At 46.0% G+C, this 23,755-nt stretch overlaps 1 protein-coding gene across 3 annotated transcripts in view; it reads right to left on the bottom strand.

Moving 5' to 3' along the window:
• Window positions 1-23,755, bottom strand: part of ATG7 (autophagy related 7) — a 1,343,349-nt gene that overhangs the window by 698,005 nt on the left and 621,589 nt on the right. For all 3 annotated transcript variants that reach the window (XM_085624866.1, XM_085624868.1, XM_085624867.1), the window contains exon 18: window positions 19,764-19,839. In XM_085624866.1, coding sequence (XP_085480992.1) covers window positions 19,764-19,839 — 76 coding nt within the window. The remainder of the gene's footprint in view (window positions 1-19,763; window positions 19,840-23,755) is intronic.

Here is a 23,755-nt window from a genome sequence, read left to right as displayed (position 1 = left end):
ATAAAAGTGCAAAATAAAGATATTAGCATGGCATTGCCTTGTTACCGTTCTTTACACCACAGAAGCCCACACATTTTCATTTCTCTCCTGCTTCAAGAAAAAGGACCGATCAAAAAAAAAAAAATATATATATATATAGATTTAAATCGCTTTTGTGACTCTCGCAATACGTTGCTTTTGTGCACGTGTTTGTACAAACCCTCAACAATTTATTTCTATAAACAATGGATTTTGTTTTAGACAAGTGCATATTTCTAATTGGACAACCGAGGGGAATAAGAACATTATCATTGTTAATACTATTCACTCGCTAGATTTGTTAAACACATTGACACTTCTGTTTCCAGTTTCGAAAAGCTTGGACAGTGCACGGCAGCGTAATTGCCTAATAAAAAATCTTTACTGAAAAAAAAAAGATAGCGGTATAAATCACCTTCCGAACTCACCTAAAGGGTTGACAAGCTAAATAAAGACGGAATCGTATCGCCTATTGTGACATACTCAACTCGCTTACGGAGATCGGTGTGCGTATATTACTGAATATTTAAACTGTAACTTCATCTCAGAATCGAAGAGTTGGACCCTGGGGCCCGTGTGTATCCGTCCGACGCTTGTGTTACCAGAGCGAAGAAACATGCCTTTGCCCCTGGATCGCCAAGGTCTGGTGTGGAGTGGTCGGATCATCTTCTTCAGGACGTCCAAGCAGCCTCACCGTCCAGTCTCCCGTGCGACCCCAAAGGTGGATGTCACAAATGGTCCAGTCTGCTCGCCTCTGCAATCACCAGGATTGCTCGGTTTTCCGAAGACTCATGGATAGCTAGTTTCTCCAAGTGCCACCGATGTTCTCCAGGTACTGTGCTCCATGCCAGATGTTCTTGCACTCAGTCACTTTGCCTTCTGGTGTGCGAGTTGTCATATCACTAACTCCTCTCTTCTCTCTGCTTCAAATTTCTTTGCGGTGGCGTCATGCCACACAATTTCCTCCTTGTTCTTTCGCTTCGTGACACAGTCTAGTCCCATCCGGTCTTGGACTTCTTCTCTGACCAGGCCTCGCTGTGTGACGTGCACTTCACACGGGCCTCCATGGTCCTGTCCTACCTCTAGGACAATGCATTCTCTTCTTTAGGTGACCAGACCCGTCGTCGCGACCTTCTTCCGTTCATTACTTCTGACTTTAGGTCAATCTTGCCAGATCTCTCCTAGGTCCGCTTCACGGACCTCTCCTCGGTCCTCTTGTCAGATCTCTTCTCAGATCACCGCTACTCTGACCTCTTCTCAGGTTGCCGCTTCTCTGACCTCTTCTCAGGTTGCCGCTTCTCTGACCTCTTTTCAGGTCGCCGCTTCTCCGACCTCTCCTCAGGTCGCCGCTTCTCCGACCTCTTCTCAGGTTGCCGCTTCTCCGACCTCTTCTCAGGTCGACGCTTCTCCGACCTCTTCTCAGGTCATCCCCGCCGACCTCTTGCAGGTCCATACCCGCCGACCTCTTGCAGGTCATCACCACCGACCTCTTGCAGGTCCATACCCGCCGACCTCTTGCAGGTCATCACCACCGACCTCTTGCAGGTCATCTCCGCCGACCTCCTGAAGGTCATATCCGCCGACCTCCTGAAGGTCATCTCCGCCGACCTCCTGAAGGTCATCTCCGCCGACCTCCTGAAGGTCATCTCCGCCGACCTCTTGAAGGTCATCTCCGCCGACCTCTTGAAGGTCTTCTCCGCCGACCTCTGGCAGGTCATCTCCTCTCTTGAGGACGCGCTCCATGCGCCTCAATACCACACCAACGTGGCTCTCTCTTTGCAGCCTCCTCTCGGGCCGACTTCACAGGATGAGTCATGCCGTGTCACCACCTGGGCCCTCTTCCTTGCAGGGCGCTCACTCTCGGGCTCCAGCCCGTACCGTCCGTTTCTGGGGTACCTCTTCGGCGTAACTTCTCTCCTTCCGCTCTTTCCTCATCTGATGGTGCTCCTGCGTCGGACAGCTTGCACACTTACTTCTTCCACTTGCGGTGGGGTCCTTTCGCCACTGGGCGCACATGCCGTGCACTTTCCTCTGTCCTTCAGGGACTTGCTGCCTTCTCTCCTGACGCCAACATTTCCAGTGTACTTGCTGCTGCAGTGACCACCTATGGCCACTAGGCATCACCGCATCTCTCTTTCGCAGGCCCTAGCAGCCTTTGTCCTCCAGGTTCTGTTTGCTCCAGCGTCCTCATTTGCCAAAGGGGGGTTCCAGCAGCTATTTCTGTGCTGCGGTCCATTTCCTCCACACGGCAGGTCATGCTACCTCTCTTGATCAGCACTGTACAATGTTTAAAGGGTAGACTTCCCATGAAAGCAGTGGGGGTCGAGTCCAGTTGAGTGCCGTGCTCTATTCACAGGCTGCCCATTCATCTCATCTTGGCACACCGTCACCTTCCTTCACATTCATCTCATGTTGCCTTTAATGTAGTCTTCTACACATTTCACCAGTGTTTAGCTATGCTCATTGTACCAGTGCTTTTCTACTCTTCTTTTCTTTTGGAGAGGCATGGATGTGGCTGCCTCTCTCCTTGCGTTGGTCATAGGCTACTGCAGTTTTTACTGTGGTCTCTAGTTTTGCACATTCTTATCTTTAGCGGGTGCGGTAACGCTAAATGGCCACTAGATGACAGTGTTGCATTAGTCCTAGGCCCCAGCAGCTTCCTTCCTTTGTCGGTCTCACCCATTACCAGCCGACAACAGTGCCAGACTGTGGCTGCTCCTTCTTCATTTCAGGCTCCCTTAAAGTGCCGGCTCCATTCTTCCCCGTGTGAACCCGCAGGCCGACACCCCCTCCACAGCAGTCCTGGCTCTCTCTACTCCGAAAGTAGGACCGCTTTTATTTTTTCATTATTTTTTTACAACAGGGGGGCATGCAGCGCCTAGCTGCCACAGCAGGAGTCGCATGTTCTCTTCATCACGACTCTGTGCGGCCGACGGCCGCTCGCCATCTCGCTTTCATCCACTCCTGCGCAGCAGCTTCTCACACCTCGCTGGCTGCACGGGGAGTGACTTTTCTTTCTGGCCATGTGGGAGGGCACATCCGTTCCTCAGCAGTTGGTCTCTCACCTCGACCGGGTGAGTACCACTAGCACACGCATGGTCACGAGGGGAGAGGGATAGCTGCTCTGCATTCTGTTCCCGGGGGAGAAGTCTCGCAGACCTGTGGTGGGGCTGTGTCGATGGTGTGCGGTGTGGCGTGGACCTGATAGCCTGCCTTCCTTCGCTGTGCCGGTTCTGTTGAGCCCGGAAAACTACATTTCCCTACTGCCCTAGCGGCGGACCCGGAAGCTGCCGGACGAACTTTCGCGCCTGGAGGCGCTTAAATTTCATCAGCGCCCCTGACAGAGTGGGAGAAGTCTCGCAGACCTGTGGTGGGGCTGTGTCGATGGTGTGCGGTGTGGCGTGGACCTGATAGCCTGCCTTCCTTCGCTGTGCCGGTTCTGTTGAGCCCGGAAAACTACATTTCCCTACTGCCCTAGCGGCGGACCCGGAAGCTGCCGGACGAACTTTCGAGCCTGGAGGCGCTTAAATTTCATCAGCGCCCCCGCATCGCGGGACCGCGCGGGGGTCGGCGCCGGGAGAAGCCCGGGACAAGGGCGGGACAGTCTGTGACAGTCCGGGACTGGTCCGGGCTGGGCTGAGCGGTACTTTTTCGTATTATATATTGGAGGATCAGGACTGTGAAGTTACCTCCTCCGGTAAACTGTTCCCCTGTTACACTGTCAAGTAGTGTTATTAGGCCTCTGCATATTTCACTGCTGTCGATAACTATTACCTTTTCCCACCGTCACAATGCCTATTGGCCAAAGGGACTTATCTATATCGGGGACAGGCCCTCTTGACAATTATCTAGTGAAAAAGGTTACTAAAATAAATAGTGACCGAAGGGCCTCTCTGGGTATGGATAGCCCCCAAGTTAGTCCCCAAGTCGGTACTTCTGATCCCTTATCATCTGTAGTGAGTCCGTTGGTAATTGATACTTGCGAGTCACCCTCCACAGTTGCTGCTACAGCTACAGCTCAGGTTCACATGGATTCTTCGGATCTAGATTTATATATAGCGAGTGAAGTCACTGAGGAGGTCACCCCCGACGCTAGACCCGTTAGGAACTGTAGAAAGCAGCCAAGTAAAAGGGGGGGGGGGCATATAAAGAAAAATAAAAGGCCTGCCAATACGGAACAAGTACAGGCTGATCTAGATGCGGCCTTAAATGCTCGTGTGGGCAAGAATACTGCACATAGCCCATTACACTCTGATCAATTTTCACAATTACTTACCTCCGTAGAGGTTTTACTTGAAGCTAAACTAGAACAACTTATGCAACCTTTAGTCCGGAAACTTGACATGGTCGCAGATGAGGTTAAGAGGCTAGGTGGTTTGCTAACAAAACACTTAAACTGGGTAGACAGTAACAAAAAGAAGGGGCAGTGTGTACCTGGGCAAGAGTGCGTAGCTAGAGTAGAACAACAACAGATACCTTCTCAGCTCTCTAATACTAATGCTTTAGCCATACCAACCCCCCCCAGTGTCCACAGTATCCTCAAGCATAGTTACTCCAGTAGTAAATGAGTCGGTCCTGGCTTATAAAGGCAGGATGGAAATGAAAAGTAGATCTATAAATTTACCCCCGGCATGCTCCCCTTACGTTGTGGTCTTAACTAACGTACCGCCACAGGACAGTCACTCAGTCTTATTGCATAAGGAATCTCATGATTCCCTTAAGCACAAAACTGTCTCTTGGTTGCATAGGAAGTGTGGGTTCCCATTTAATCTTGCTGATGATATTTTAAGCATGAGAAGAGTAAATTGGATTGGGCCCTCCAAAAAATCCTGCACAGGTGAATGTGTTATAGTTAATTTTAGACACACACAACATGTGGCTACGGTTTTATTGAGGGCCGCCTCCCTGGTACAAGATGTTAATAGTATTCAGGCGCGTCCCCTTGGTTTCTTTTATAATCACCACCCCCCTAGAGAACTCCTCCACCCCACAAACTTGAGAAATCACATACCAGTGACGGCACCGATGTTGTTCGCCCATCAGGGGGTAGGAGCTGATAATCAGTCTGTGTATGGGTCTAATATCCCCACGAGCAATCGTTTTGAGGTATTCTCTTCACTGGATATGTGCGATTGACAAGAGGTTAGCAACCGAGTGGGGGACAAGTCCTCACCCGATCAGGTTCCCCAGGAAGAAAACCAAATGCCTGCGCCCCCCGTAGGTATTAACCCTAGTCATTTGACTGAGGGTAACCGTAAGGGGGAAATAATTAAAATGTTAACGTGGAATGTTGCGGGCATACGCTCTAAGAGAGACAATACTTCTTGGTTAAGCTTTTTGAAAGACTATGATATTTTGGCATTTCAAGAGACCTGGGAGACTGCTTGGGATTTTTGGTTGGACGGTTTTACGTCCTATTTTGTTCCAGCACTAAAACCGGTATCTGGGAGGGCAATAGGGGGACTAATAGTTTTGCTCTCGGTGAAACTAAAAGGGTCAGTTAGCAGGATAACTTGTTCTAGTAATAATTTTCTTATCCTGGAATTTAAATTTACCGACAACACGAAATTACTATTAGTAAACTGTTATAACTCTCAGTATGGGGATTCGCCGAATGCTTATTTGCTATGGCTGGCGGATTTTTTAAATACTTATTCTTTGAAGCAAACCACTTTTTGCCATTATATTTTGCTAGGCGATTTTAATGTGCATTTATGTAGTCAAAATTGTTGTTTAACTGACATTGATGGGCCAGATTTGACATCCCCGCAACACTTTGAACATTCAAGTAAGGGGGAAGCACTGGGAAAACTTTTATCTGAAAATCAGTTGTATGATCCAGGCTTCTACGATAAAAGATCACGGGTTCCCACATTTATTGGTAGGGATAGTAATACAATAATTGACTACATATTTCTTTCTTCTGGTCTTTTAAAATATGTACTTTCTTATAATGCTATACAATCAATTTTTAGTGATCATAACCCAGTGGCAATCGAACTGTTAGATGGCTTCTCCTTTTTAAATATCTCAACCTCCCAAATGGTGGACCTCGAAGTTAAGGCAAAGGATCAAGGGAGGAGGCTAAACTGGAGTAAGGTAATTCCAGAGGAATTTTTCAAATCCATTAGGCTAGAGGCGGCCTCGGATTTGGAAATCTGTGGAGATCATCACCTCACTGGGAATCAAGTAATAACCTCGTTTGAAGCTATCTGCTCCAAAGTGGCAAAAGACTTAACTAGAAAAAGTAGACCACCTACTAAGAGTTTAGCCATTGGTTGGTTTGACCACAATTGTACTAAATCGTATAATAGTCTCAAAAAAGCGCTTCAGGCTTGCCCGAGGAATAAAACCTTGGTGTCGCAGTTAAGAAGCGATTACAAAAAAGCGCTGCTGGTCCGGAAAAAAGAAATTAAACACAATGCTTGGGCCGAACTTATGGACAAAGCAACTCTAAAAGACAGCGCGAAATTTTGGTCAATCATTAATACTCCCCTTTTTTCCAATGTTAAAAATAGTGTGCTGGAATCCAATATAGCAGAGGAGGACTGGCTGTGCCATTTTAAAGGTATCTATGGCAGTGATCTTGACTTAGAGACCTTTGTTGGACAACCTTTGGAACCCTCCTCCACTGCAGTTAGGTTTAGTATAGGAGAGGTTACCAAAGCTATTGATGACTCGGCAGGAAAGAAGGCTCCTGGACCTGACGGAGTTCCTACCGATTTGTACAAGGCCAACTCATTGTTTTGGGCTAACATATTGACAAATGTATTTAACAACTCGGTTAGTGTGGGTTTCCCTAAATCTTGGTCTCGTTCCATTATAATACCGGTGTTCAAGAAAGGTCAAAGGGCTGATCCTAGATGCTATAGGCCCATATCCCTGTTAGATTCCTCCATAAAAATCTTGGGGAAGGTTATACTTGCTAGGATAACGGGGTGACCACTGATAACAACATTCTATCAGATGCCCAATACGGCTTTAGAGCCGGGCGGAGCACGGAGGATCAATGTTTGAACCTCCTTTTAATAACAGCAAAATACACTAGGGCGGCTGGGGGTTCCATTTATCTGGGTTTTATGGATTTGTCCACAGCTTTTGACCTGGTAAATAGGGCAAGGCTGTGGACAATGCTCCTGGAGATGGGACTCGACCGCCCCCTTGTGTATTTCCTTGCAGAGCTCCATAAAGACCTGAATGCCTCGATAAGGATGACGACCGAGGGGAAGTGCACGTCTAGTTTTAAGTCTAGCAGAGGGGTTCGGCAGGGATGCATACTAGCACCCATGTTGTTCACCTTATACATAAATGCCTTGGAGCAAAATCTGTTGGCAGCAACGCAGGACATTCCGCGCATGGGAGGTACCCCGATTCCGGTCCTCCTATACGCGGATGATGCTGTCCTGCTGGCCAGAACCCCCTTGGCCCTGCAGAGATTGCTGGATTCGTTTGGGGACTTCATGCATAGTCTGGACCTGGTGGTTAACAACGGCAAATCACATGTTATGTCGTTGGGACAAGCCAAAAACAATGTAAAGCCATTTTTTTGTGGGGGAGTCGAAGTCTCAAGAGTGAAGGTATTCACTTACTTGGGAGTAGTTTTTGATGACAAAGGTTCTTGGACCCCCCAACTCTCAATAAAAGCAAATTCTGCGAGAAAGTCCTCTGCGGCAGTACTCGGTTTTGCAAAAAGGCTGGGAGGAAAGCCGATAGAGGCAATATTAACAATCTACAAAGCTAAAACTATTTCTATTGTAAGGTATGGGGCATCAATCTGGGGTTATATTAAACATGACGTGATTCAAACGGAGGAAAATACATTTTTGCGTTCTCTCCTCGGCCTTCCCCATTCAACCGCTTCTTATTCAGTCCATTTGGAACTTGGGATTGGTTACATTGCAGACATGATTAAATTAGCTCCCCTGCTGCTATGGATTAAAGTATGGTTAAACCCGAACCTTACTTTAAATCACAAAATCCTAAAGGACTGTATTCGACTTGACAACAGGAAAAAAATCCAGTGGCTGTCTAACATAGAGTCGTTATCTACATATATTGGGAGACCTGATATTTTCTCTAACCCAGAAACTTTATGTAAGGCAGATCTTGAGTGGGTTAAATTTAATTTCATGAAATTAAGGGAGGCCGAGCGTGAGGGAGATGAACTTCGCAAACCCTCTGTCAGGGCTCACGTCTTGGTTTCCCAGTCCCCAGGGCCGTCATTATACCTTACAATAGTTTCCAACCCTTTCCATAGATGGTTGTTGACCAAATTGCGGTTCAACCAATTACATATGGTTTTATGGGATGTGGAGGGCTGGAACAGACTAGAAGATGTTGCCCCTTGTAAGTGTGATGACTTTTCTCCACAAGACACTATGCACTTTATGTTCTTCTGTCCTTTTTTTAAACCAGCCAGGAAAAGTTTTATCACCCCTCTGTTAAAAAGCATGAATTTTACACAGTGTAAGCCAGCCATATTGTTTTTATACTTGCTTGAGTGTCCATTAATTATGTTCAGTGTTGCTAGTTTTTTAGTAGCAGCTGTTAGAGAAAGGAGGGTTAGACTAAAATTATTATAAGATGTTGATTCCCTCTATCACTTGGAAATTGATTCTGTATTAGCTACTTAAGTTGCTTATGATCAATCATGGAATTTTAATTGGAATATTTTTATCTGTATATTTATTATTATTAAGATTTTAAATATTGTATTTGTATAGCATACTTTTATGATTTTAATTAATCGAATACAGTGGTTTTTGACTTGACTTGACTGTTCCCGGGCTGCTGCAACTTTCCTGGCGCCGCAGTACTCCACACATGTGCGGCCTTGGGGCATATAGGCCTGGCGCAGGCTGAGTCTCACTAATGGGGGAGTGCCACGCACCATGCTGCAGAGTCTATCTCCTTTGATCACGTGACCCACCTCTTTATCGCAGGAAGGTAAGTCGCCGTTGTGGGTACGCTGCCTGCTGAGTCTACGCTGTGGGGCATTACTTGTGTTTATCTTACGCGGCGGGTGGGCTTACACTCTGCCACCGGAGTTCACATCATGTGCCATATACCTGTCAGGGGTGACGTTGTTCCCCGCTGTGCTCCTACTTCTCGTCAGGTCATTCCCAAGCAGTTACCGTACTGCCCTTACTCCCCTCCGACGATCACCTCATGGCTCCTGGCTCAGCAGGTACTTCCTCTCATCCTCGATGTGGTCTCTCTTTGTTCGAGTGCTGCTATGCACTTGCGGGCACACCAGGTGCGGAGTGGGCTCCCGATCACCTCCTTCAACCCTGGGGCTCTTCACATGCCCCGCGGGCCATCAGGCACATCTTGCACCTGCTCGCAGGGGGTGACCTTGACACGGGCAGCACCCTCTAAAATCACACCCTCGTCGCCAATGTAATGGTGTGGGGCCCTAGGCCCCCATGCATATGCTGTGACCAGACAGACACAAGTAGTTAGTGTATAGAACTGGCCCAGGGCACGTGCGCCCGGCCCCTTTTATTATCAGGGTCACACGTCCTGTGATGCCTGTGCTGGATGAGTGTAAGGTGGGGTGTGAGCCAGCCCTCTAGGAGTGGCTGGTGCTAGCAACAACTAGAACAGTGACAAGCAGATCATTACATCTGGGACAGCCACAAAGTAAAGGCAGCCATTGTAAGGACAGAGTGGGATTGCACTAGAGTACTCTGTTACGAAATATATGGAGTGCATATATGCATAATTAACTCATAACCTATTTTTTCTTGCTAAGAACATTTAAGCAGAACTTCGGAGAAACCGACACATATCCTACAGATAATTTAGAACTCCTAGGTATTCCAGGTCAGTTCATACAGTTCAGGTGTTTGCTTTGCATTCTGTGACTTATGTTGGATTTATGTTAGGAAAAACAGAACTGCAAATCCCATAGCGCAGACAAAACCTGGATTTACTAGTTAGCCAAGGACTGAGGAAACTTGGGAACTCTGAATACTTAAATAGCTAGCAGAGCAATACATGAATTATGGTTAGTATATGAGAACAGAAGCATATAAAGAAGGGTGGATAGGGTGACCACTTCACTAGAGATCATACTAGTGCTGTCCTAGTCCAGACCTTTTCACTTACGAACATTTGTTTTCAGTGTGTTAGTCTATTTAGCTAAATGAAAGCAAAACAATACTATGGGCCTGATTACGAGTTCGGTGGTCTTACCATCATACCGCCGCGGTCCAAAGAAGAACGCCGTCGCGGTCACACACCTGCCATATTACGATGTCACCACTGGGCCACTGGCAATGTTTCTGACGGCGGGGAATATTTTTTCATATGCGTCGATGCAGGTGTGTATAATTTGACTGCACAAGTATTAAATGTACACATATGCATGACACGTGAAAAAATAACTACTACAAGTACTTTCCAATTGCTGGAGTCCAGACCATATGTGCCCAGTCCAGTCAATGGGTAAATAGTGCAAAACAGACTTACCTGGATTTCGGCTCTTCACCAAGCCAACACTGCCACTTTTCCTGCGACACAACATATGAAAGATCCTGCACCACTCCTGCCCACAAGATCAGGAACGTCCCACAACCACTCCATTGTATCCTGTTCAAAGGCCGCTCGCTCTGCAAACATGCCAAGGAAATTTGGGATACCATCACCACCCTCTCCATGGACATTGCCTCCATCATAGAAACCTGGCTAAACCCCTCCTCGAACCCCAACATCACCACTGCCACTCCCGCAGGCTACAAGATGATACACCGAGACCACACCAACACACAAGGTGGAGGCATCGTCATCATCTTCAAGGAAACCACCAGATGCACCATCACCAACGACGACCCGACACCCCACATGGAACACCTCAACTTTCTACTACAAACTGACGCGAAGACCAAGATAAGAGGCACCCTTGCATACAGACCCCCAGGGCCCTAAGCAACATTCTGCGACACCATCACCAACCTCATCGCCCCTAGCAATCAACTCCCACCACTACGTCCTACTCAGTGACCTCAACTTCCACATCGACGACCCCATCAACGTCAACTCCATCGCCCTCCTGAAGAACCTGAACAACATCGCCCTTACCCAACTTGACACCGAACCCACGCACAAAGCCAGACATACACTCAACCCCATTTTCCCATCCGACAGATTTTAATTCAGCCGCACCACAGAACTCACCATCGCCGACTCCCAGCACACCATCACCAGGCGCCAGATCTCCCATCTCAACTGGAGCAAGAGCACCAAAACTCAATGGACACAGGCACTCAACATCTCCCAATCCGAGGCCTCAAACAGACCTCGACCAGGCCATTCGGGACTTTGGCGCCTGGATAACTGACGGTGCTGACAGAGTCGCCCCACTGAAACCCAAAAAGTCCAACAAAACCCCCAAACATGTCAGCTGGTACACCCCAGAACTCAGGACCACAAAATGCAACTGTCACCAACTGGAGAAACCATGGTGTGCCACCAAAAACCCCGACTACAGGGCTGCTCACAAAACAGCCCTCAAAAACTATCACTGGCAAATCAAAGAAGCCAATAAAGCAGCCATCACCACTCACATCAACTCTGCGGCCAACCACACAAAGGAACTCTTCAAAATAGTAAAAGAATTCTCCAGCCTGAATGCCATAGAGGACACCATCCACCACTCCCAAGAACTCTGCTACACCATCTCAGGCTAATTCCACAGCAAGATCACCAACATCTACAACAATTTCAAACACCCACCCGCCATCCTCAACCCCAAAGACGTCAACCAACCAGCGAACACCAGCCAAACCATTACCACATGGTCTCCGCTCACCGACCTGACCACCTTAACCATCATGGCTTCCATCCACTCTGGGCGCCTATCAACCCCTTCCCCCACCACCTCTACAACCTCGCAACGAATCCAATCAACACACAACTCACAAGCATCCTCAACACCTCCATCTCCACAGCTACCTTCTTGAAGAAATGGAAACACGCAGCCATCAGACCCCTCCTAACAACAGCCTCTGACGACCCCAGCAATCTCAAATATTATCATCCGATCTCCCTGATCCCCTACCCGGCCAAAGTACTCGTGATAGGCATCAACCAGCAACTCACCCAGTTCCTGGAACAAAACCACCTACTGGACACCTCATGTTCAGGATTCCGCGCCAACCACAGCACTGAGACCACACTGATTGCCGCCAAAGATGACATCAGAACACTCCTCAACCGTGGAGAAACTGTGGCCCTGATCCTTCTCGACCTCTCTGCTGCATTCGACACCATCTCCCACAACACCCTCATCAACAGACTCTACAACATAGGCATAAAGCAAGATGCCCTCAAGTGGTTCACCTCCTGCCTTGCAGGACGCACACAGAGCATATGACTGCCTCCCTTCACCTCCACAGACCGCCAACACCGTAATTTGACGGGCGGACAGCCAACTGTGCGGCGGGGAATCCGACGCCGCTTAGATGGTGGTTCCCTTACCGCTGTACTCGTAATCAGGCCCTATATCGCCCAAAATGCATTAGGACACCACACAAAAGTATTTGTAATTGTAATGAGAGAGGTGGACAACCTAATGTAGCATACATTTTTGAAGATTGAAAGACTTTACTGGAGAGTGAAAAAGGCCCATTGTAGCAGTCTTGCACAGAAAATGCTGAGTTTTATATTAAAGTTGTGTAGATCAAAGAAGCACTTTTTTATATACATTTTAAAAGCCTGAAGATCAATATCATAAAAACGTTCGAGAAATGTAATGCTTGGGTATGCTGTATGATGGTGATAAAAAAAAAGACTACCTGGGAACGGAAAGGGGTCTCTAAATTGCTGTGAAACCAAGCATTATAGAGCACGTTAATGTCATAAAATGAGTTCAAATCAAGTCAGCATCAGAGACGTAGGTTGCATTGGTGTAGTCACACTGGGCCCATGAAGCCGGAGTGGCCCACTGAACAATATATTACAGTATGTCACAGTTCAAATAGGGCATTTCCTTCTTGGAAACAGTGCCCATGACACACTGTTAATACTGGCAGCGATTGGAGAAATGCACAGTTCCGCAGACTGCACCCCACTTGAGCTTTAGGGAGACACAGATTCATTACTGCATCTTTTCACTGAGTCCTCCAATAGGGGAAGGGCTTCTGTGCACATTTCCTTGCAAAGTGGAATTGGCTTTCTGCTGACCTGGTCGCAGCTTTCTTGCCTTCACTGTAGAATACTGTGAGAATAGTTCCTGTAGGCCAGTGGCCTAGCTGGGGGGGCGGCACTGTTTTGGGTGGCAGCGGGAGTTGTGTCTGTTGACTCACACCATCCCCCCCGCCCCCGAGAACAAGTCAGCCGTCGACAATCCTCCCACTCTTACCTGCATCCGGGCGGCAAACTTAGGAGTCGCCCTGGGTGGCAGTACTTCTAGCTGTGACACTGGTCCCACGCAATATTCAAATTTTATGATCATCACAGGGTATAGGTTGGCCTTACTCAGTAGTTACAAAGACAATGAGCATGGCAAAAGAGGGAAACAATGGACACCCTGCACAAAAGCACAACAGAGAGTGGGAGGCAAGAGCACAGACAGTGGGAGGTTGCAAGGACTGGAGACACATTCACTCGTAAAGAGTGCATGTAAAACATTTGAAAAAAGTAGCTGTAGGAAATTGCAGCCAGTGGAAAGACCTTGGTTGCAGACCGGATAATGTGCTAGGTCCATGCTCCACAGCAGGGACAAACACAAAGTGTCAAGGTGAGGTAGGAAGGAGCAGGAGGCACAGGCCAATCAGAATCAAGGAAATGAGAGTGGGGTGAAAGCCAGTCAATGGTAAATAACGGTAAGTAGAGGATGGGCTCTAAGCACGTTTTTAATTAAGTACGTCTAGCTATGCCAGTGCTGTACGCCAGGACAGGAGTACATATTGTATTGATTTAAGTTACCTTAACAGCTGTGCCAGCTATTCGTCGATGGCTTTCAGCCACTGGATTCTGCCATCAAAGGCACTAGATTGGCAACTTCCTGAATACATCATTATATTCTGGAAAACAAGTTTATCATTTGTGGCATCTGTTTAGTGATGAGTACAAGCTAACTTGAGATAACAGAAGATACATTCATCTGAGAGGCTGTGGTTTTAAGCGGATACAAGACAGAGTGTGCGCTTTATGCCTTGAAAGCAGTGCCCTGTGAAGGATCTTGGTCTCAACTCCCCAAGGGAGCCACTTTGATTCAGTGTCCTATCCTGGTCATAGGTTGTGCCAACTCTCTGAGGTGGTCTTCGTTGTTCCTGAAGCCAGCTAATCATAGCTACCTCAGAGACAGAGTGATACAAGTAAAAATGCCATATTGTGCAGACTTGCATTTAAAAATTGCTTCCGTATTAGGGATAACAATTTTGATAAATGGCACAAGTAAAAAACGATTGCTGCTGCAGACTCTGAGCCACAGAAGATGGACGTGAGACTAGAGAAATGTGTAGTGAATCTGCCCGGTGTGAGGTCAGATGGTAGCTCACATGGTTCGCTTTAAACAATGAAGTGTTTTGAAAGTTAAATTGTTGAGTTTAGAGAGCCCTGGCATTTTTGTATTGTGTTGAGACTGTGTGGCAGTTTCATGTGTTGATGAAGCTTACTCAAAAAACAGGCAGTGTACTGTACAAGCTGCTATGAAATGCTGAACATAGCTTCAGTGTCAAGGTCACATACTACTGACAAGACAGTCCTCACATCATCCTCTTGCAGTTTGATGCTCTCTGCTGCTGAGTTTGGCCTGACTTTGCTGACAATGCTTCATTGGGACGGGATTGTACCCTGGGTGGTATACTGGCGTGTACACCTGCTCTGTGCACCCCAGCTGCATGTGGAACTGGTATCCTGACTTATTTTTGGTACCGATAGCATGCTAACCCAGGGTGTTTACTGAGGCCTTGGCCTGTCCATGGTAATGCCAAGGTCCAGAACACGTACTGTGGCCAGGAGGAAGAGCGGCCTACCAGTGTCATTCATGTAAAGTTCTTCTGAGGTACAAAACCCATACATTTGCGCTGGTGTCTGCATGACAGCCAGTCTCCTAGACGTAAGGGGACATCACCTGAAGTCTGCAACTTATCGGAGAAGCGCAGAGACTGCTTAATCACTTAGAAGCCTGCCTCTGCTCATATAGGGAAGGAGAATGACTAGCCCAGCAGTAGGAGAGATGGTCCGGGAGGAGAAGCACACAGTGTTTCTGGTGTGTGAGGCACCCAGAAGTAGTTGACTGGTGAAAGGGAACAAAGCAGTCCATGGCCTGAAATCTGCAGGGTCTCCCGTTCCAGCTCCCACCTTGAGCTGCGTAAAAGGGTATTCCACAAATTGTTACAGTGTGGCCCAGGGTTCCCGCCATCACACCTGAATGCCTAATGATGCCGCTGCCACCTGAGGCGCCACCTTGAAAGGATCAGCTGCTGCTTTGCCAAGAGCTACGACTGTTGAAGTGTGCCTGCCTGCATCAGGCTCCAACTGCCGAAGACAAGCGTCTGCCTGCACCAGACACAAGGGCTGCAGCTGAAAAGACGAATGCCTGCCTGTATGGGTCTAAGGGCTGTGACTGCCAATAAACCCACCATATGTGTTGTTCAACACACACCTGTGATCCTGTAGCGGAGAGACCTCTCTCCATGGTCTCCGGCCTAGTGCTGAAGCTCAAGAGCATGAAGACACTGACCGCACTGTGCTGCACCTCGTACTCACCAGTGTCACTGAGTAGATATTGTGGTAGAGTGTTTGCCAAAAACAGAGATAGCGCCTGAATGCAAGTCAAGGAAAACTGCTGCTGTTGCTACTAATGCCAAGCTTTGCTGGCATGGAATTGTTGGGTGAGAAGACAACTGAACGGACCTATGGCCAATCTTCAAAGTAATCACTAGTGATCTGCACCTGCGCCAAGCCTATAGCTGTAAGCATATATTTGCTAGATTTATCCTAGAGAAAGAAGGGGTGGAAACAGGCAACACTGGGATATCTCTAGGGGATACATAACATGTCACTGAACCACTTTTGGAATGTGCAATATTTAATAATGCTGTGTCACTAAAGTACATTCTTTTGCTTAAACGACTAGCACTGGACTGGATAATATGTAATTGTCTGTGTTTTGACTAGTGAGCACTGAGCTCTTGCCCCCACATTACCTCTCTATGAGAAGCCATTAGCTGCACGCCCTCGCGACCATGACAGTCAAGTTGAGAAGGAAAGCACTTGGCCTAGTTTGCAAAGCCATAGTAGGACGGACCCCAGGACAGCAGAGGCAAATTACTCCCACCATCACAGTTGTGGTGCAGTTGCCCCGGTGTGCCTTGTAGACCCTGCACAGGGTCTGACTCCTCTGCACTTGTGCTGACAATTTGTGCTATCCAATGTGGCTGCGAAGGATACCTGATGTAGAAATAAAAACTCTAATTTGGTTGCAGTTACTATTTAGCTTAGGAACTGCTGAGTGGTCTTTGGTGGGCAGCAGATGTCAGTCATTTGGATACAATGCTGATAGAGGTTTACAGCATTAGAGCAAGAAATTCAGCTGCATTCCATCTAAACCTTATATTTATGTGTGAACTTTGAATACTTCACAGGAGTTCAGTTGGTAATTTTACTCTTTTATCTTCCAAGGATTGGCTGTGAGACAATGCATATCCCTGCACCTGTAATGTTTGTTCTCCCTATGATTTCACCATAAGGTTGGGGAGATACATCAACTTAGGTGCTGGTGGCCTGACTACTGCCTGCCAGTGCACAGGTGGAGCCAGGTAAAGTGAAGGCGTTGTTAGATTAAAAACCTATGGAAATGGCACAGAATTAAGTAGGTGAATGCCTGAAAAAAGAACTGGACATACACCATACCCCAAAAGTGCAAGAAGCCCCTAGTCTGTACAATACAAAGTGCATTGTACAGAGTACACCCTTAATGGCACTGCCACTGGTGGGCAGGGATCGAAATAGCTATTCTAACGTACACAACAATACCTCTAGAAAAAAAGTCCAATTGGTAGTTTTATATTTTCAGAGTCCTTTCTGCCTCTAAGGTTTGCGACAGGCAAGTTGTATCCAAATTATTGAATCAAATCTTCACTTGCATCAGTTTACCTAGAGAAAACAAGTATTGGCAAAGTCGGTAGGTCGTGCCAATCTAATGTGAATGCCAAACTGTTGGCTTTGACAATGTTTGTCTGTAAAGTATTGTTTAAAAAACATAAAAGAAAAAACATTTCAAAATATTGGAGGACAACCAAACACATACTTTATAGCATCTCAAAACTGTTCAAATTAAATGTTTTCAAACTTTATGAATGGCATATTTTATTTTTCAATGCTTTTCACTGAGGAAACTGTGAACTACATTTTTAAATAATAAGGTAGTGTCAGAATGTAAATAGAAATGATTGCCAACGCTTGATTTACTTTACAAAGAATTCAGCCATTTAATATTCTGCAGTAGGTCAGGGAGCAGATTTATGAGCTTCCAGCAGCAGATGGCTCCTCTCTCAGCACCATAAATGCCTTTGTGTGCCTAAGTTTGTGCTTTCAAGCAATATGTGGACTAAAGCAAAAGCAACCCTTAATTTCTGCTGTTCAGCCATGCGCCCCAGCAAAAGTAACCCTGCTGCTGAGCTTTTACTGATAGGGGAGGGGTAATGGAGCAACAAAGCGCCATGAGGGGAGGGAGTTTATGGGGGGGAAGCAGCACAAGAGGGAGCGAGCTAGAAAACACATGCAGTCTCCTGGAGTGGTGAATGGAAAAGAATAAATCATTTTATTGTTAAGTTAATTAAAACTTACAATTAAAACAATTAAAAATAAAAACACTTCTTGTCAATAACCATTATAACCAAGATATGACAGACACACAATGATAAAGTGCTGAGTGCATTAGCAGATGTATTACAGTATAAACTAAAGTTAGGATAGACTAGGTGCAATACAAAGCATAGACATTGACCGCTATAATTATGATATTAAAACACAACACTTTAAAATGCTTGGTGTGTTTACTAGAGCGTTACTGCACTAAATTGAACAAGGTGCAATCACAGGAGTTGTCAATAAAAATTGTTTCCATGCTCCTAAAAATGTACTAGTAGTAGTGCATTGGAGGTTTGCGATATGCTAGGTTGAGGTGCTATACAAAATCATTGTCGATGACATTATAGATGAGCACGAACTTAAAGCAATTGGTGCATTAGCAAGAGCTTTACTAAACTGGGCTGACAAAAACCGGGTACACTCAAGTAGCGATGTCGATAACAATTGCATCCATGATCTTGAGGCTCACTACGAAAGTGCTTTGTGCATAGGGCTTAGTTAAAATAGTCAAGAAAGACAAAGTGCAGATTGAAAAGCATAGTTGATGACAACCCTGACCTTAAATGGCTCACTAAGTTAGAACGTTTGGTACATTAGTAAGTTTCAGTACCAAGCACGAATGAGCAAGATATAGTCGGGGAACATTGTAATTACCAATTATGAAAAGTAGTTCTCAAAGTCGACCCAGAGCACACTGTAGGTACATCAACAATCTATGTTATATAAACAGTTCTTGTAATATTGAAAAAGTCCAATAGTTTCAGATTCAATGTCCATGAATTTATTCAGTCTTTTCAAATTAAATTTCGAATTCAGGTAATTTTTCTAGGCACAGCTAGATATCCACTTCAGTTCACAAGGAAAAATACAGTTTTTTTCCTTGTGGACTTTTTCAATATTACAAGAACTGTTTATATAACATAGATTGTTGATGCAACCTACAGTGAGCTCGGGGTCGACTTTGAATGCTTTTTACTCTCCAGTGGAGGGTATATACAAGATTGAATTGGTAACCAATCTGTCCTCCCCTGAGAGCACCATTTAGATTACAATTCATTCGTGTATTCTAACCCGTGACAAGAGTAGAGCGCCCATCAGTATGCCTGGTTACCATGTGTGAAACTGTAGTGAAAAGTAGTTCCCTGAATGAGAGCAATGGAAGAATAAAAATCAGCCAATCGAAAGAATTATAAAGATGGTAATGCAAGAGACAATAAAGCCAACAAATGGTAAGCGATGGCAGGCTCTAAGCCCACTGTAAGTTCACAATAGGATTTTTACAACCAAACAACCTGTGTAATATGGTAAGCAAGACCTAAAAACTACATATCTGCATAAATGGAGTTCCATGAGCCAACACAATATGTCCCAACCAATTTCCACCCATCTGTGCCCTAGCACAGACATATAAACACAATTTTGAAACACATATTTAGAGGACTTTAAGAAATACTTTAAACAAGTTGGATGTTATCACTGTCATAAGATGCAATTGATTGCAGTACGTGTGAGGGACATTTGAGCTAGATCTTTAGGCATCCTGTATGTGTTTTGTGATGAGAACTTGAGAATCAACCCCTATGGCCCAAACATACCCAATAGTGGGCACTGTGATAGTTCTAAGAGAGAAAATAAGTAAGTAAACCTGTGAGAACAAGTGAAAATAATTACATCAGATAAATCATGTGCTTCTGAGAGATGTGGATCAGTTCACACAGTGCATGCAAATCAATTACTAGTTCAAAATCAACCATCCACTTCTAAAACATTATGTCTTTGGAGATATTTTAAAAGGTGACTGATACAATTATAACAATAAACTCCTAAATAAAGAATACACAAATATACAAGTATAAAGTTATATCCAAGCTACACACAAACAGGCACTTCCATGTGCTACACAAAAAACTTAAAAGTCTAACCTGATGAGGAACAAGACCAAGAGAAGTTGGAGGTTCATTCATCCTGTCATCACTGCTGCTGGCTACTGCATAACCTCTGCAAAACCAAATACAATGAATTAAAAATAGTTCATTATGCACAAGAATGTTAGGTGGTAAATGTGTTATTACTTAATCAATATATGTACGTCATTTGGCTCTAGCAACATAGCAGCAAAACAGTGTACTAGACAGACTTGGTGAAAATAGTATGTTGTAAAACCAAGAAGAATAGCAAATGAAAAGAGGAGAGGGACATTAAGGTCTGGTATTTTTAAATATATAGAGGATCTGACAGTGTTAGTTTCTTCCCCATATTGTAACAAGAGTTTGGTACGTCTGAGATTCTAGTGCTGTGTACCCTTGTATGAGACAGAACTGTATGCTGCAAATTGTTATAGTAATAAGGAATAGGACCAAGATCCTTACAGTGGCTTCCAATACTGAAGGCACTCAAATTTGGCAATGTTCCCTGGATAGGGATAGGGGATGTTAAGTTAAATTTTGCCAACAATTTGAGTACAGATGTTAGACCTGTCAGCCTTAGGGTGGTCTTCCCCCAAACGTTTTGCCTGTCCTCCTCCATTTTGTTGAACTTATTTTTGTTGGCCTTACGACTCTGTGCACTTTATTACTGCCAACCAGCGCTAAAGTGCTTGTACTCACTTACCTAAAACATGCTGGTTAAATAGACTGCTACCCAGTTGGCATATCTAATTGACTTATAAGTCTTATGTAGAGTGGTTACTATATACCCAGGGCCTGTAAATGAAATGTTACGAGTGGACCTGCAGCCCATATTGTGCCACCCACTTAAGTAGCACCTTAAAACATTTCCAAGGCCAGCCACTGCAGCTAGAATACATTTTTAAAATGGCATGTCGACTTGGCATTAAAACCCCATGCCAAACCTTAAACTTCCCTTTTTTTCTCATATTGGCCACCCCTAAGGTAGGCCCTTGGTAGCCTATACGACAGGGTGCAGTGTAACTAAAAGGTTGGACATGTACTTTTAAGTTTTACATGGCCTGGTAGTCAAAAATGTATTAAAAAAATATTTTACTACCGTGAGGCCTACCCCTCCCATAGGATAACAGTGGGGATATCTTATTACATTTAATACGTTATAATTTCCAATTAGGAGCAGGTATCTATGTCGAGTTTGGTGTCTTTGGAATTGTAACAAAAACCCTGTTTGATTGTGAAGTTTGTTTCTTAACTAGAATTTCTAAAATGCAGCTTTTAGAAACTTGCCATCTTTCTGCCCTTAGTCCTTTTATGCCTGTAGCCTGTCTTGGGTCACATGACTGGATGTAACTGACAGACTTTGTGAATTCCTCCCAGATGGTCACACAATAGAGGGGCCAACTGCGGGCAGGATACGGAAGCGGAGCTGAGCACAGCCCCACTTGTAACTGAATAGGGAGTGTTCTGTACCAGGGTGTAAGGGCCCATCCCCCCCGACGTAGTGGGTAATGATTACAAAACAGCTAGCAGCAGGTGGCTAGAGGGGGTAGGTAGCAGCAGGTCACAGATCCAGGGGAGAGGGTGGAAGGTACATAGGCACAGAGGTGCTAGAGAAACAGGAAAGAAAATTATGTGGGCACCCAAGGGGGAGCCCTCAGGAGAGGTAACGACCACAGGACAGGATAATGAACAAAGAACAGAGATGACATCACCCAGGTGCTGGGGAAACTAGGTCAGATACAACCAAGTGGTTTGGGGCACTACTGGGAGTGGGGTCGCCAACCTCCTCTGGGCAAATCCGGGTCGTTTTTCAGGAGGCATGTCTAAGATGCCCTCTGAGTGCATTTTACATTAAATACCACACTGGCATCAGTGTGGGTTTATTGTGCTGAAAGGGTTGCTACCAAACTTCCCAGGCTTTAGTAAAGCCATTATGGAGCTGTGGAGTTCGTATTGACCAACTCCCACACCATATACTCTTTATGGCTTTACTACACTTACAATGTCTAAGAATTGACTTAGACACTGTAGGGGTAAAGGGCTCATGCCACCTCACCTGAGGGCTAGTGCACCCTGCTGGAGGGATGGCTTACCTAGGCCTCAGGCTGTGGGTTGTAGGCAAGGCACACAGGGATGTGTGCCATGTCGACTCTTCACTTTTCTCTGCCCCAAAACACAGCCTGCAATGGCAGGTGTGGGTGTCAAGATACAAGGCCTCTAAGGGTGGCACAATAAGTACCGCAGCCCTTAGAAGCATACTCTGGTCACAGTACCCTTGGTACCCAAGGTACCTTTAACAAGGGGCTAACCTGTGCACTGAAATGCGCCAATTGTGGGTACAAAGGTACAGTTTTGGGAAATAGCACAGGCCCTGGGAACCTGATTGGCAGGGGCCCAGGGCACATCAACTCTGGTTGTATCAGAGGTCAGGCAAAAAGTGGGAGTAACCATGCAAAAAGGGGCACTTTTCTACAGTTCACCCTAGTGAAGAGGTGGTTGACTGCCAGAGCGAGCCTGCCTTCAACAGCCAGTCATCGAGGTGGTGGAAAACTGGCACCCCTCACCCCCGAAGGTGTGCTGCCACCACCGCCATCAATTTTGTGAACACCCAAGAGACACTGGTGAGACCAAAGGGGAGCACAGAGAACTGACAATGTCCCTGTCCCACCACAAACATAAGGACAAGAATATGGAAATAGGTATCCTTCAGATCCAACACCCCTATCCAGTCTCCAGGGTCAAAAGCAGACAAAACATGAGCAATGTTGAGCATTTTGAATTTCTTCTCTGGAGGAAGGCATTGAGAGGGCGTAGATCTAGAATAGGCCGAAGACCACCAGCCCACTTTAGCACCAGAAAATGCCCGACTTCTGGTCCTGGTACCATCTCAAAAGCCCCTTTATCCAAAAGGACTTGCACTTCTTGCCGGGAAATGGAGAGATGGTCCTCTGTCAGTTGCTGGAGTGATGGTTGGTGCTGCGGGGGGAAGAAAGGAAGGGTAGGGCATAACCTTTTCGGAACATTTGCAGTACCCATCTGTCAGATGTGAACTCCTGCCAACCTCAATAGAATAGCTGGGTATTTCCTCCCACCGGCTGGCAATGACCTTTGTAAGGGTACACTAAAGAGGCCTAGCGGGAAGGCTGCATGGGTGGCAGACTGAACAGCACACTGACCTTGGCCGCAAGGGTGTTGGGCACCATGGTCTCTCTTGCGAAACTGCTGGGTTCCTTGCTGGAGAGGGACAGGCTGGCAGAAAGGCCAACATGTCGGAATGGCTGTGGGAAACTGACATCATAATCCCAACGGCGAAAACGCCGTCCTCAAGGGATTATAAGGAGTTTCTGACTGACCGTCGGGCTCCTTGATCCTGTCGGAAACCGCCGGTCGATCCCTCCGACTGCTGCTATCAACCGCACGCATCATAATGAGTTAGTTGGACCACAGCAGTAGATGGTATTCAGACCACAACTGATGAGCCGTCGGTTGCGGTCCGACTGACATCGTAATTAGGCCCTCGGTGTTTTTTCTGTAGTGGAGAGCAAAAACTCCTCTGGGAGTTAAAATGGCAAACAATGCTTTTTCGCCCCCCCACCTCTCCTTTTGTTGTTCTAGATGGCTCTGCATGAAAACTTGCCTTGCTGAATATAAACCAACAGACAAAAGGTGTATGACCAAGAGAGAAAAACCGTGACAAAATAGTTGGCATAGAAAAGAGCCAGCAAGGGACAGATAAAGAAGCAGGAAGTGTACGGTGGTTAAGGTATATTTGGGTGGATTTGGTATTTATTAATTCAAGCATTCAGCAGCAGTGGGTTCGCAAGAAAAACAATGGGCCAAGGCACTTACTTTGTTCTACAAATTAAACGCTGCTGAGAAATTAATTCCATTTTTTTAGGCATTTACTTCCCCTCTTACTTAAAAAAAACAGGATTTGAAGCTGGCAGAATTAAACTATGCAGGATGCATAACAACAATTGTATTTCAAAGTTAATCTTCACTTGACT

Source organism: Triturus cristatus, chromosome 9, assembly GCF_964204655.1.
Source record: "Triturus cristatus chromosome 9, aTriCri1.1, whole genome shotgun sequence".
Classification (NCBI taxonomy): domain Eukaryota; kingdom Metazoa; phylum Chordata; class Amphibia; order Caudata; family Salamandridae; genus Triturus; species Triturus cristatus.
The sequence above is the reverse complement of the archived record's forward strand: the minus strand, read 5'-3'. Positions and strand labels throughout refer to the sequence as shown.